This window comes from Calliphora vicina, chromosome 5 (genome assembly GCF_958450345.1).
Source record: "Calliphora vicina chromosome 5, idCalVici1.1, whole genome shotgun sequence".
Lineage (NCBI taxonomy): Eukaryota > Metazoa > Arthropoda > Insecta > Diptera > Calliphoridae > Calliphora > Calliphora vicina.
The window spans coordinates 110,047,123-110,061,889 of record NC_088784.1 but is presented as its reverse complement, the minus strand read 5'-3'; the positions used below and the strand labels follow the sequence as shown (position 1 = coordinate 110,061,889).

General features: G+C 28.6%; 1 protein-coding gene across 2 annotated transcripts in view; it reads left to right on the top strand.

The window, feature by feature from the left end:
- Nucleotides 1-2,768: 2,768 nt before the first annotated feature.
- Nucleotides 2,769-14,767, top strand: part of LOC135959988 (uncharacterized) — a 48,215-nt gene continuing 36,216 nt past the window's right edge. For both annotated transcript variants that reach the window (XM_065511157.1, XM_065511156.1), the window contains exon 1: nt 2,769-2,989. In XM_065511157.1, coding sequence (XP_065367229.1) covers nt 2,779-2,989 — 211 coding nt within the window. In that variant the 5' untranslated portion in view covers nt 2,769-2,778. The remainder of the gene's footprint in view (nt 2,990-14,767) is intronic.

The window sequence follows — 14,767 nt, the reverse complement described above, 5'->3', positions numbered from 1 at the left end:
CTCGATATCGAGGCTCACTTGGCCCATTTTTGACCATCACAGGCCAATGTCCCTCATGAGGCTATCAAGGGCGAGGTTGCGAGAGCTGATATCAGTGCTTATGGGGCACTGTTTGATTGGTGCGCATGCTAGGAGATTGAACACTTCATACAATGATTTTTGTAGAAGTTGCCATGATGAAGACTAGGAGGAAACTGTTGAACATCTCCTCTGCCTTTGCCCGCAACAATAGGCAGTCCTTTTTTGCATCTGTCTACTGTGGATGTCAAGAAGATAGATTCGTCATTCGTGCGGCACTGAACCTATTTCAGACATGTGAAGGACCTGAGCATGATCCTTAGGGTATCACAAAGGGACCGATTTATGGACCCAAGTGAGCTGGTTGATACTAGCAGCCTTCATAACCTAACCTACTTGTTGAGTTTTACAAGAATCTTCATGGAGTACTGCCCCCAATTCTTGGATCTTTGTCTTCCGTGTCATATTCTACACTTCTGAACTGCACAAACCATCTTTCGCGCGTTGAAACCATAAGCATGGAGAGCAATCGGTGTGCTTCAGCGGCACATTTTTTCAAATTAAAGAAGTAAAGTAAAACCTTCCCCACCTGATGCTTTGCTGGTACAAAATTCGACATTTTCGAAGCAAAAAATAACTTTTTTGTTTACACTATAATGTTCAATAACTAAGTGAGAATAAATGACAGATATGTATCCTTCAAAATGACATATAAGTTATTAAAAACCAAAACCCCGTTCAAAAGATGCGCCATCTATTCAAAATCCCCCATTTTTAAGTCATTGGAACCAGTCACTAGTTACGTGACTGGTTCCTTGGGGGTATAATTGTAGTTTAAAATGAGTTTAATCTTCATATGTTACTTTTACATAGTAACTAATAGACTAGATGATAGTGTGCTGGACTATTAATCCAGGGGTTTCGGGTTCGATCCCGCCAGAGATTCTGGGCGTTTCTGCAGGCAAGCAAAATCGCTTCGCAGTTTGTGCTTGTTTAAAAAAATAATTGTTATAATTTCACTTACTTTTATACATATGTATGTATGTTTGTATTGTGAAGAGTTTTAATATTTCCACTTTGATCTCAAATGTTGGTCTGAGGGATTCAGAATCTCACCTCTGGAACCAAGATAGTCAGTAAAATTGGTTTGTGTTTAACAAAATTTTGTAATAAATATTCCAAATACTTATTTTGTTGCCATAGTGCTTGTGTTATAAAACGTTTTAGACCTTTTTAATACTCAACGGCTGGTAGTGGCTGTTTTTATGATCAATTACTGGGTTTTTCTCTTGTTTATAGTTTTTTTTAATGAATTTGAACGATTTGTGACTTGTTGCTAAGTGCAAATTTTTATTGAAAAACTTATATTTATATTTGGTAAAGTTTTCGTTTTTATTTTTATTTATTGCAAAAAACGTCAGTAAATTAATAAACAGTTTTTTGTGTTGTGTACTTTTAAGTGAATTTAAAGCCATGTTGCCAATTTTTTTTCAAGACAATTTTTAAGCTTTTTGTCATAATTTTCGAAAATAACTGAAAAATGTAGGTTAAAGATTTTTCAGACGTTAAAACTAATGAATCACCAGCACAAGTAATTGGAAATAAAAACCAACAAAGAAGGCTTTGTGTGGTGTAGTATAGAACCATGAAAACAAATCAGAAATCTTAAGGATGAAATTGAAAATTTATTGCAACAGCAGACAGCTGTTTTAAAGTGAAATTAAAGCAAAAAAAGTATAAACGTATATAAACCAGACTTCTTCTGTTAGTTTTAAAAGAGTTTGTAGATGTTTGGAGAGAGTTGCTCTTTGGTAAATTAAAAAGAGTGTTTTAAGCTGAGTTTACTCTTTATGTTATTATTCTTTTGTTTAAAAGTTATTTATTTTGTTTTTAATAAATATTTTTGCATTCATTTCAACTGAACAATAAAAACATTAAACAAGCAAGACTCAGCTTGCGTGAGCGCGTCCGTAACAACATTATTTTGAGTTTATCTATCTTGTCTACCAACACTAGCACGACTAACTGCCACCACTACCAACCAACCACCACCTCTGCCCACATTTCTTCTGGCTGACTGACTAAATGGCTGGTTGGTTGGCTGCTCGGCCATATGCTGCTTCAGTTATTAACCAAAAGTTAAGATCAGTTCAAGTTGTGACTCGATCGCGAACAGTTTGTTGATCGTAAAACTGACGCAGAGGGTAGTGCAAAACTTATTAAATAAAAATAAAAAGCAACAAATATAAAAAGAAAACGAAAAGTGATTTTTTTGTTTGTTTAATTTTGTGCAATTTTTAATTAGAGAAGAAAGAGCATTGCTATGCTTTACAGCAGACAGACGTTAATGTGATCTCAAGAATATGATGAATAATTTTAACGAAATTCCGAAATCTGCTCAAAGAACTTCTGCTTTAAAGTGAGCTTGTGTTGATTTTGTTACTCAGTCTCTATAACGTTTTTATTCTTCGTTTATTTCGGTTTTGACGGGCTTGTAGAGTCCGCATTGGAGTGAGAGTGTTTTTATAATTGCTTTATTTTATAAAAAAAAGTGTTTATTAATTTAAAGAAATTTGGAGAAAAATGTTTTAAACAGCTATAAAAGTTTGCCAAATTGTTTCAGATAAAGAAAACAAAATTTACAAAAAAAAAATTGTGTTAAAAAGTAATTTAAAAAATTAAAATATTAAAACAAAAAAATAAAAAATCAAAATGGTTACAACTAAAAGCAAAATCAACTCTGTTAGCAGCAGCAAATGCATGTGCAACTTTAGCAGCAATTTTAATACCAAAAATATAGTAAAATTAAGCAGCAATTATGCCAAAACTAAACAGCATTACACCCACAACAACAACTACATTAACTGCAGCGGTAGCAGCAACAGAAAAGTGTTTAATTTAAGTTTAATATTCGGTATCTGGTGTCTACTACACAGTGTCGCTGTTATACAGGGTGCTGCCGTCTATACAAGTATGTTCGAAAAATGCAACCTTAAAATATGAATTAAATTTCGTAATATTTGGCCGGTTTTTGTAATTTTTTTTTATTATTTTGTTTATAAGAGACATTTCAAGTGCTTTATAATTTGTTTATAAGGAAAACAAAGTTATTTAGATGTTAGGTTGTTGGATTTTGTTTTTTGAACCGATCAAAGTCAAGTTTTTCTACACACACATTTGTTTGTAAACAAAAATATACTTAATACACATTTATTCATAAATCACTTGAAATTTATTTATAGTTTCAAACTAGCATTTCCAATTAAACTGGTTTTCAAAGTGACCGTAATTGACCGTTAGTAAATATAAATCGATTTTTTTTCCTATTCACAGTTGGCAATTTAACAATGATGATGTTAGCAGACGATTCGAGATGGAATTTTAAACAAGTATTAAAATATTAAAATAAAAAACAAGTAAACAAACTGTTTTTTGTCCATGACAACTATGAAATATTTAAATACAACAAGTGTTAATTGATGAATCAATAATTAATTAATTAATTTATAAATACATACATATGCGTTAAATATTAATTAATCCTGAGTTTATTTGAAAATTTCCAAAGATTTGGAAATATGCACACAAATTTTATACTCTTGAATTAACTTATAAATCCCTACTTAAATGCTAAAGCTGTTTAACTTGTTGTTTCAATATTAATTAAATAATAAATATACAAGTTATAAAAAAAGTAAATTCTCTTTATACATTTAACCCACCCATTTAGCAATAGTTTAAATTTCATGTTTTTCTATATTTTTGGTAAAATTTCCCGTGTAAACTGGTTTATTTTCGCTAATTTATTGAAAAACTATAGGTATAAAACATGATTCATTAAAAATTAAATTCAATAAATAAATAAATAAATAAAAAAATATGTAGTCATAACCATTTCCAATTGTAGTATTTCAGAAGTTTCTAATTGTATTTTAGAAATTTTCAAATGGTATCTAAGAATATTCCAATTTTAAAATGATCAAGCTCAACCAATCGGCATATCTGGGTTAAAATTGAGAAAATCGGTCCACAAAGGGCTGAGATATACAGTGGTTGACAAAACAATGGAAACTTTTCCAAATACTCCATATGTAGCCTAAAATTTAAAATATTTTTTTAAAATAAAATTTTTTTTTTAGTTATTTAATTTTATTTGACCTTTTAATTTACTTTAATATTTAATATTTTGAAATAACAAAAACAAAATTTTTTTCCTGAAGATGCTACACATTGACGTAGTGAAATATTGAAATAAAAATTAAATATTTTTATAAAAAAGACCACAACATAATTAATTATATTCTGAAAAAAGGGAACAAAATGAAAAATTTTCACTATTTCGCTACTGACAAAACAATGGAAACTTTTAAACTTTTCAACAGTTATTTTATTTTTAAATTCTGGTAATTTTTCACAATTTCCTTTTCTAAGTTTTTCGCATAATTGCTTTTTTTCAAAGTTAACGAAAATGGCTAAAGTGAAGACTTAAAAAAATAAAACAATTAACGATTTTAAAGCTGGTTTAAAATTCAATAAATAAATCAGCAGTTTCAAAAATTATAAAGAAATTTCGTGAGATCGGTTCTGTAAAAACTCAACATTTAGGTGGAAGACCTCGTAAGACTACTCCTAGACAAGATAATTTAATAGCGAGAGAGTTCAAGAAATTCCCAAAAAATAACTCCTCGATAGGTTGTTAATAGCCTAAAATTAGAAATAAGTACCCGAACAGTTAGTCGCAGGGCAAATGAGGCTGGTCTTGGTTGCTATCGTCCTGTGAAAAAACCACTCATTTCTAAAAAGAACCGTTCTGTTTGTCTACAATTTGCCAGGGATCATTTAAACTGGTCGATACAGAAATGGAATACTGTCCTCTTTTCCGACGAATCCAAATACAATTTAAGAGGCAGTGATGGGAGATCATTTGTAAGACGACCAAAGGGAAAAAGATTAGATCCAAAGTACACAAATAAGACTGTACAATTTGATATTATGGTATGGGGATATTTTTCAGGGCAAGGTATGGGCCAAATTCATATTATAAAAGATACCATGACAGGTATAGGATACAGAACCATATTAAACGATGTTATGTATCCATACGCTGAGGAAAATATGCCCCTAGTTTGGAGATTCCAATACGACAACGACCCGAAACACACCTCTAGGGTTTTAACCGAGTGGTTACAATCCAACGAGGTACGTGTTTTGAAGTGGCCTGCCCAATCGCCAGATCTCAATCCCATAGAAAATCTGTGGGAAATTGTAGATCGTAAAATAAGGACCCAAAATTACACCAGGAAGGAAGATTTATCGGAGGCGGTTATAAGGATATGGCAAAATATTTCAAAGGAGACCATTGACTCTTTAATTGGTTCAATGCATCGTCGATGTGTCGCAGTTATAAAAAATAAGGGATACCCAACAAAATATTGAGTTATTGCAAAGTTTAGACCATATTTGTTAAAATAATACCTAAGTTTCCATTGTTTTGTCAATGCCGTAATAAATAAATCTTTTAATTTTGTTTTCTCATTTTTAGAATTTAATTAATTATGTCCTTTGTTTTTTGTTAAATTAAGTTAATAAAATACTACAAAAATGTTAAAATTTTTTAAAAAATTATTTCAGATTTTAAGCCACTAATGAAATATTTGGAAAAGTTTCCATTGTTTTGTCAACCACTGTAAGTAAAAAACCAGGATAACATCGATTTTTGCCCTATATCTGGATTACTAAATCATTAATAGACATCTAATGATAGATATTTCAAAGACATTTGCAACGACGTATATAAGACCACATAGTAAGTTGGACCTACATGGCTCAAAATCGGAAAACATATTTTTTAACCCGAATTTTTTTTTACCAAATGTTTTTCGCTAAATATTAAAACAAAAATTTTAAAAAAAAATTTTAGAAAAAAATTCGAAACATTTTTTTTTCCAAAAAATTAAAAAAACAACTTTGGAAAAATAAAATATATTTTGTTTACCTAAAAATATTTAAAATTTTTATTTTGAAGTAAATTTGGTGTAGGGTATATAAGATTCGGCACAGCCGAATTAGCCCTCTTACTTATTATTAAAATAGAATTAAGCATTAATTAATTTAATGTAACTCACCCTTTTTGTCATTTGTTTCGCTTCTCTTGCAGATTTTCAATCTCCCTTTACTTAATAATTTGCACTTTTTGTTTGTATTTTCTGTAATAATAGCAACAAAGACAACAAACAACACTTACACTAAATAACAAAAACAAAATAATTTAAACCTGCTTTTTCTACGTACTAATAACAACAATTACAATAACGTAAACAAAACACTTCAAGAGGGAATACATTATTTCTGCTTCTTTTTTTCTCTCGGTATATTAAAATTTTCGTAATTTAATTAATTTGTATTGAATTTTTTTAAAATATTTAAAACAACATAATTTTACTCTAGTGCTGCTCAATAGTGGTGGCCCACTAGTCGGCAGCTGTCAAATATTTTCTTCCAGTTTTCAAAAATCCGACAAAATTCAAAACCGCATTTCGGTTACTTAATATTTTGGTATTGTTTCCTAAATATTATGATGTTATTTACAACTCGGCGATGAACGATTTAATTAAATTCTATTACAATTATTTGACAAATTATACCAGCGAAATTAGCGCACTACTTTAGTTAAACAACAACTAAATGATTGATTGAGAGATTGAGAGAAAGTCAAAGAGAGATGAAACAAAGCAAAACAAAAGGACTCAATATCAGGGTGTTTCATAGTAACTAAATGTTTCGTGTAGTTTAATTATATTGTGAACGTTAAATTTGAAAGTAAATTGCAATGATTGAAAACAAATATAAAAATTAGTAGCAGTATTTGTTAAATGTTAAATTATTGAAAAGTTAAAAGAGAAATTTAATCCTTATTTAAATAAAAAATAAAGCGGTGTATTGTTTTGCAAACAATATCTTCAGTTAAAACATAAATAAGTCTTTATTTTAAACAATAACTACTAAGTTTATATAGATACAAATTTGTATTCAATTTAAATTTTGAATAGGTTTTTTAATTAGTTTCCATAGTAGCTAATTTACATTTATTTAGACATTTTTATCATTTGACAAAAGAGTTAATATTTATCTTTAAGTTTAGTAATATTTCAAAAACTATATTTGTTTGGTTAAATTACAACATTAACTGGAAGTAAACAGTTTTGTTATTTTGCGGAACATTAAATTCAAGTAACAAGAGACCAGCGCGCACAAATGAAGCATGTTTCAGTTTCAAGGATGATGATTTCGAAATAATAAAGAAACCAGCAAAAGTACAAGCAAAAATAAATGGCAAAGTACTAAACGATGATGATGATAAGCAGAACTTTTAAAGAATTCACTTCCTTAAATACGTATTTTCTAAATTATTGTATTAAACAAATGTTTACAAATTTAATGGTTTGTAAATATGAATTTTATCTTTTGTTTAAATAAATTAAATACAATAAACATGTTCTATTTAAAGCTTTAAACATGTTTAAATTCTTTCAAGTTCCGCTTGGTAGTCATAGAAAGACAGACAGACAGACGGATAGACAGCCATTAGGAAAAACCAGTGCAGTCAAGTGCATCCACAATGTTTGTCTAAATTTTAAATTCACGCTTAAACTTTCAAGTTTTCCCTTTATACACCTTCATTGCATTGTTTTAAAATAGATAATTTTGAAAATATTTATTATTTTATAAATGAAAAAAACAGTTTCCATGATTTAGCAACAAAAACTTCATTGTATTCATATTTTATAGTTATTAACAGTAGTTCCTAGTATATTATGATAAAAAGTATTTTATTTAATGAATTCTAAAAAAGGTTGGTTGATTTGGGAAAACGGATGTGATTTTAAAAATTATTTCAAAGTTTATTTTTAAGGTGGATTTCTAAGAGAATGGAGTCGTTAAAAATTAATTAATAATGCTCAAATTTTATGCATTTAATTTTAGGTAATTGAATGAATAAAATGTAACTGTATCGCTAACTTGCGAAATGTTGGTAACGGTAGCTTAGCGTTAACGGTATTTGCTATTATTTGGGTAACCGTAGCCGAGCTAAAGGGGTATTTTAGGGGTAACGCTAGACATCTTGGTTATAAATATAATAGGGCGACACAAAACACATAAGAGCTTTTTGTTCAAAACATATCGAAAAAAAGCGGCGACTGCTTTATTTTCACAACGGTTAGGCTCACACTGTCGGCGTTATTAAAAACACTATAAACTTTTGGTTCGAAAATACATATTAAAAAAAAATATACAAAATGTCATATTTTGTTTTAATCCAAAAATTAAAAACATGTTAGCGAATGATTTTCAAAATTTTAATATGAATTTTGCACGTGATGCCTAAGTTGCTTTCAAATTAACATATTAAGAAAACATTTTGTATATAAATGTTGTTAAATCATGTATTTAAATTTTTTGTTTTTTCATTTAACTTTTTTTGGTGATTTTTTTTTTAATTTAGTTTAAATTTTGTATGTAAATTAATTCACAAGACATTTGTACTTACTCTTGTTTTATATTAAATAAATTTATATAAAAATATATGTATGTATCATTAGAGGAAAATAGTTTCTTTCAATCTCAGTTCACTATACCCTTCAACATGAGTGACAAGTTTATCATTCGGTTTGTAATTTCTAATTTTTTCATTTGCTTTAAAATAAAGTATATATATGCTGGATCGTTATAGATAGCGGAGTCGCCCCGCCCCGTAATCCCCAAATAACTTACATACATTATATACGCTCGTTTGCTATTTAAAATCGAGAAAATCGGCCCACAAATAGCTGAGATATAAGGAAACAACCAGGACAACCTCGATTTTTTATCTATATCTGGATCTGTCATTAATATTGGCAATATGAATATCTAATGATAGATATTTCAAAGACGTCGTAAATAAGGTCATAGTAAGTTGGACCTATGTCAAAATAGGGAAAAATAGTTTTAATTCGAATTTTTTTTAATAAATTTTTTTTTTGTCATTCAATTATTTTTTTCACTTATTAATTTGAAATTTTATTTTTTTAAATTAAAAAAAAATTTAAATAACTTCTGTTTCACTAATAAATTTAAAGAAAGGATTTTTTTCAATTTTTTTTTTTTTAATTTTGTTTACCTAAAAATGTTTACAATATTTACTGAGAACAGTATTGTATTTCTTTTTCGAAATATTGAAAAAATAGCTAGCTAAACTATTTCGGACACATTTTGTTAAAAACAATTGGTAATAAGTTACACATGGACGAGAAAAAACACCTGTTTGGCCAAAATGTCAAATTTTGACGCCCCTAACTCAGAGAGTTCTTGACCGATCTTGAAAAATTGTGTCTGAATTACTAATAGTGTTTATAAACCGGTTAACCGAAAACCCGGTTCGCTAACGGTTAACCGGTTTTTTAAAATTTGGTACTAAAATCAAGAAATCTCATGTTTTGATGATTTTTTTATAGTCATTGTATACACATTATATCTAACATTTGGTCTGATTTGAAATCTAAACTGCTGATATACAATATAAAACTCTTTCAGTAATATTTTTATACCCTACACCACCATAGTGGGGAGGCGTTTGTGCAGATGTTTGTAACGCCCAAAAATATTAGTCTAACACCCACCTTAAAGTATACCGATCGACTTAGAATCACTTTCTGAGTCGATTAAACGATATCCGTCCGTCCGTCTGGTCGGCTGGCTGTCCATGTAAACCTTGTGCGCAGAGTACAGGTCGCAATTTTGAAGATACTTCGATCAAATTTGGTACATATTATTTTTTGGGCTCAAGGACCAAGCCTATTGAAAGTGGCTGAAATCGGTCCAATATTTCACCTAGCCCCCATACGAAATTGGACTTTATCGGTCATAAATGTTTAATTTATAAATGTATCTCCATAAATTCCGCACCAAATAAGTTTTATATATGCAAAATTTATGTCACCAAATTTTGTTACGATCGGTCCATAATTAGTCATAGCTCCCATATAGACCCGCTTCCGAAAATCACTTTAACGTGCATAAATTGCTTAAAAATGTTGGTATACTCACAAAATTCCACATAGTAAACTTTCATGTAGACATAAATCACACGACCTAATTTCATGGTGATCGGTCCATAATTGGTCATAGCTCCCATATAAGGCCCACTTCCGAAAATCACTCAAAAATATAAATTATTGAAATTTTAAAAGAAAAATGTTTTTTTCTCTTTTACTTAGTGTAGGGTATTATATGGTCGGGCTTGACCGACCATACTTTCTTACTTGTTTAATACTTACAATGATTGTAAATAGTAGGGGACGATGACTTTACTTAAAAACTTTTTCGGATTCAATTGCACATAATGAAACTATTAAGAATTTAAATTAAATTCGGAATAATTCCAGAAGTTTAGATTAACTCATTAGTAAGAGTTTAAAATTAAAATCTAAGTGATTATTTTACCAAACGTTAAATTGAATTTTATGTACCTATTCATTTTGATTTTCTTTAAATTTTAAATAAAAAAATAATTAAAATAATTTCGTTCCTACAGCACCGAAAACAACCTACTTCAATTTGTTTTCGTTCGGTCGGTGCCTTTTTATTCCCAATTTTCGTTGCCGATTTCTGAAACGAACTTTTTTTGGTGCAAATGTATGGAATTTCGTTTTAGTGCACAAATGTTCTAAGTTACTTTTCAGGAGAGACAAAAAACGTTCTGAAATCCTTGATTTTAAATATTTTTTAAATCTGTTAATGCAGTTATATTACTAATTTGGTATGATTTATTATGACAAATAATCACTGCTAAGAAGAAGTGCGTTTGCATCTTATAGGTACTTTTTTAGGACTTGGAACAGTTTATGTTTCATATCAGAAAGTCGATGTGATAATAAATTTTTAAAATTATTAAATTCATATGTATTTTATTAAAAATTTGTGATTTACACATTTTGGTTGAAATACAATGAATAAACCAATAATTAAAACAAGTATTATATATTTATAATTTGACAGAGATTATAATTTTAAAATTTTTTCAAAATAAAATGGACTTAACACATTTTCATATTTATAGTTATTAAATATTAACCACTAGTGACTACTAAAAACTAAAAATTGTAAAGCTATATGTATACTTTATTGGATATTTTATGTTTTCTACATATAAAAATGTATTAATGTCGGTTAACCGAAAAACCGGTTTTCTAAAAAAGTCCAATTTTCGGTTGACCGACAAACCTGTTTTTTAAAAAGTCGGTTTTTTATAAACACTGATTACTATCCAATAGGACTACCTGGTTGCAAATTTCATCCCGATCGGAATACATCGATTTCAAAAGGTCGTATTTTTTTGCCAAACTGAAATTTCGTAATATAGCTTTCCAAAAGTTTCCATTGTATTGTCACTCACTGTACGTATGTATCTCTCTAAGTTCGATGCTACTTAGATAGTTACAGACGTCATTTTGAGTGTTTTTCACATTTTCATAGCGATCATAATGACATAATTTATCTAAATGAATCTTTTTTGTTTGATTTTAATTTTTAAAACATCTTATTCTTGCCATATAAAATGACATTTATTAAGATTATAACAAAAATATGAATAAATTTATCAAAACTAGTTCTATTATTTGTTTAAAAAACGGCATTAATTATTAAATTTAAATGACAATTCTTAAGCATTGTTGCAATCAATAATTTTATGGTCTTTCTCTATCTTTTGTTCTATTTTAAAATGTGTGAATTAAGAGCATAAAGAAAAAAAATATTTAGAAAGACATAAACTTTCTATTGTTTTAATAGCTTAACAAATAATAATAATAAAAACCAAAATGTCAAATATTCATTAAAAACACGTATGTATAACAAAATTTTAAATTTTCATTGAATTTTTAAACTAAGTTAAACATTTTCTGACAAATTTCTTGAGAATAATTTAAGCCATATTTACTAAAATTTCCGCAAAAGTACAGTATTAGCTTGAATTTAGCTACTAGCACCTGTTATATAGTTTGTTTTCAACTCAATTTAAACATTTTACAATTTAATTGAAATTGATCTTAAATTAAACTGACACCTTTATTATTATTATTATTTTTCATTGACCCTGACCACAGAACGTGACCAAACACGCGTTCGATTTCATACAATTGAAATATATTCTACGAAATCTGTTTTTGAAAAATTTAATTGAAATTAACACTATTCTGGCATTCAATTATATTTCGCACATTAAACATACAATAAATACAACATAGAACAAAACACTATCTACATACATATATATCTAGCCATTGTACAATAAGACAAATAAAATATATATGTATGGATTTATGTACAGTAGGTATTTTACTAAAATTAAAAATTATTTCAAATTGATTGACCTTAATTTAGAGAAAAACTACAATAAAAAACACTAAAGTATATTTGCTAAAAACAGACAATCACACTCAAAATAACATTTGTGTTTGATCTATTAAATTATAAATATTTGCCTCAATATCTATTTATAATCAATTTAAACATTTAAGAGAAATACAACAAATAAATCTTTTTTTCTTTTTCTTTCAAAAACTATAAGTTTGCTAAGATTTAGGTCGACCTTATGAAGAGCTACACTTTAAAATACGATATGTTTCAATTAAATTGTTGTTTATATTTAGTTTTAATAAAAACTAGCATAACCCGGTGCACTTCGCTACCCCTACCCTAGTAAAATTAAAAAATATGAATGGATTTTTGATAAAACCGAACTACACATACAAAATATTGAGAATCCCTCAATTACAGTTCACTTGATATTCGAAAATAACTAACTAATTTGGTATTGGAGATATCACTCCATTGCTCTGATTCCACACATTTCTAAACATTTTATGTAAATATCAAGCTTTACTTTAACTTTCCTTTATAAGGAAGGGGTCATTCCTAATAAGCCGATCATGCTTAGCTAAACTTCGAACAGTAATCAGGAATAAATTCGTTTTTAGCAAACAGCCGTAGAATGGTAATAAATTTATTGATACAGAGTTTAAATACATTTAGAATTATAGTTCTCCATATATTCAAAATTAATTATTTACTTTATCCCACGACCAGTAATGCAATCCTGACCACTTTCAGCCAATCTATGAAAATGGTAAGTGAGCTATGCAGACAAAGTTTGAAGAATCTTGCAATTATTACTTTGTATGGGAAGTGACTCACCTCCTTTTCCGACCCCTTCCATTTTGGTTCCCCAGATATTCGAAATCAATATTTACTCTGTATGGGAGTTGCTACGCCCTCTAATCTAATTCCGTCAATATTCATCTAAACTCCGCACAGTAATAAGAAATTAATTCGTAAAAAGTTTAACCACTTTTATAATTATAGTTCTCCAGATATTCGAAATTAAATATTTACTTTGTATTGGGTGTATCACGCCAACTATTCCAATCCCGAAAATTTTCAGAGAAACTATGCAAAATGATAAAAGAGCTATTTAAACAAAATTTTAAAAATCTTGCAATTATATTTCACAAAATATTAAGAAATAACAATTTACTTTGTATGGGAGGTGACTCACCATTTGTTCCGACCTTTCCCATTTTTGATTAAACTACATGCAGTGATAAGATCGTCACAATTATAGTTCTGCACATATTATGAAATAACTATGTATTTACTTATGTACAATTACATATTTATTCCCATATGCATAATCAGTTTTGAAATTTGTCAAAGGTTTATAAGAATAATTTTGAATGGAAATTTTGTTTTATAAACCTTTGATAAATTTAAAAATTGCTTTAGCATATGGGAGTTAGAAATGAAAAAAACACCTTCAAAATATAGTTTTTTAAGTCACTTTAAAATTTAAAGTTTAAATTACTAAAGTCTTCTTCTTTGTTTTCTTTAACAACTCTCACTTAAAACAGAGCGAAATCACAACTGTTTAACTGTTTCTCTTATTTATTTACAACAACAACTGGACAATCACAGATTGCTTTGTTTACTTTTTAGCTTAAGGTTCACATGTACACGTTTTTGCATATGTGTTAGTAACATCTTTAAACGCTTATAGCTCCTAAAAAACTGAACCGATTTCAATAAAATATATATTCTGCATTTCTGTGAATAAATCCCTTTAAAATGGTGTATTTCTTTCCCAAATTGAATGTATAATGTGAGCGTAAAAGGGGTCTAAAGAAATCGACTTGCCTATTAATATTATGATAAATTTATTTCTAATTGGCTCTAAAACTATATGAAATTATGTATTAACTTATAGAAGATACATTTGTTCAATTCACAATCGGTGTCGTATCGTCGTATATGGGCAATTCCATATCATCGTACGTGACATTTGTACACCTATAGAGTGGAATAGATTTTGCAAAAACAAGAGTATCTGAAAAATAATTTGGTCTTTATGTTCCATTCAGAGGGTACTATATTTGAAAATAATAAAAAGTTCTTTCGAAATATTGTTGTCCAAAATATTGAGCGAAATAAGGGTATATCGTACGTGATATAAAACGCAACTCATTTTTAGGTACATGTAGAAATATGCGAAAATATACAATCAGAGTCAAATTGATTTCATACTACAAGCTAATTGGGAGGCTAGTTTTGGCCGCAATTATAGCCTAAAACATTAAAAAATTAAATATAATCAGTTTAAACTATTATTTTTGTCTTTAAAATGTTGTAATATGATCTAAATACTTTCATAAAATGC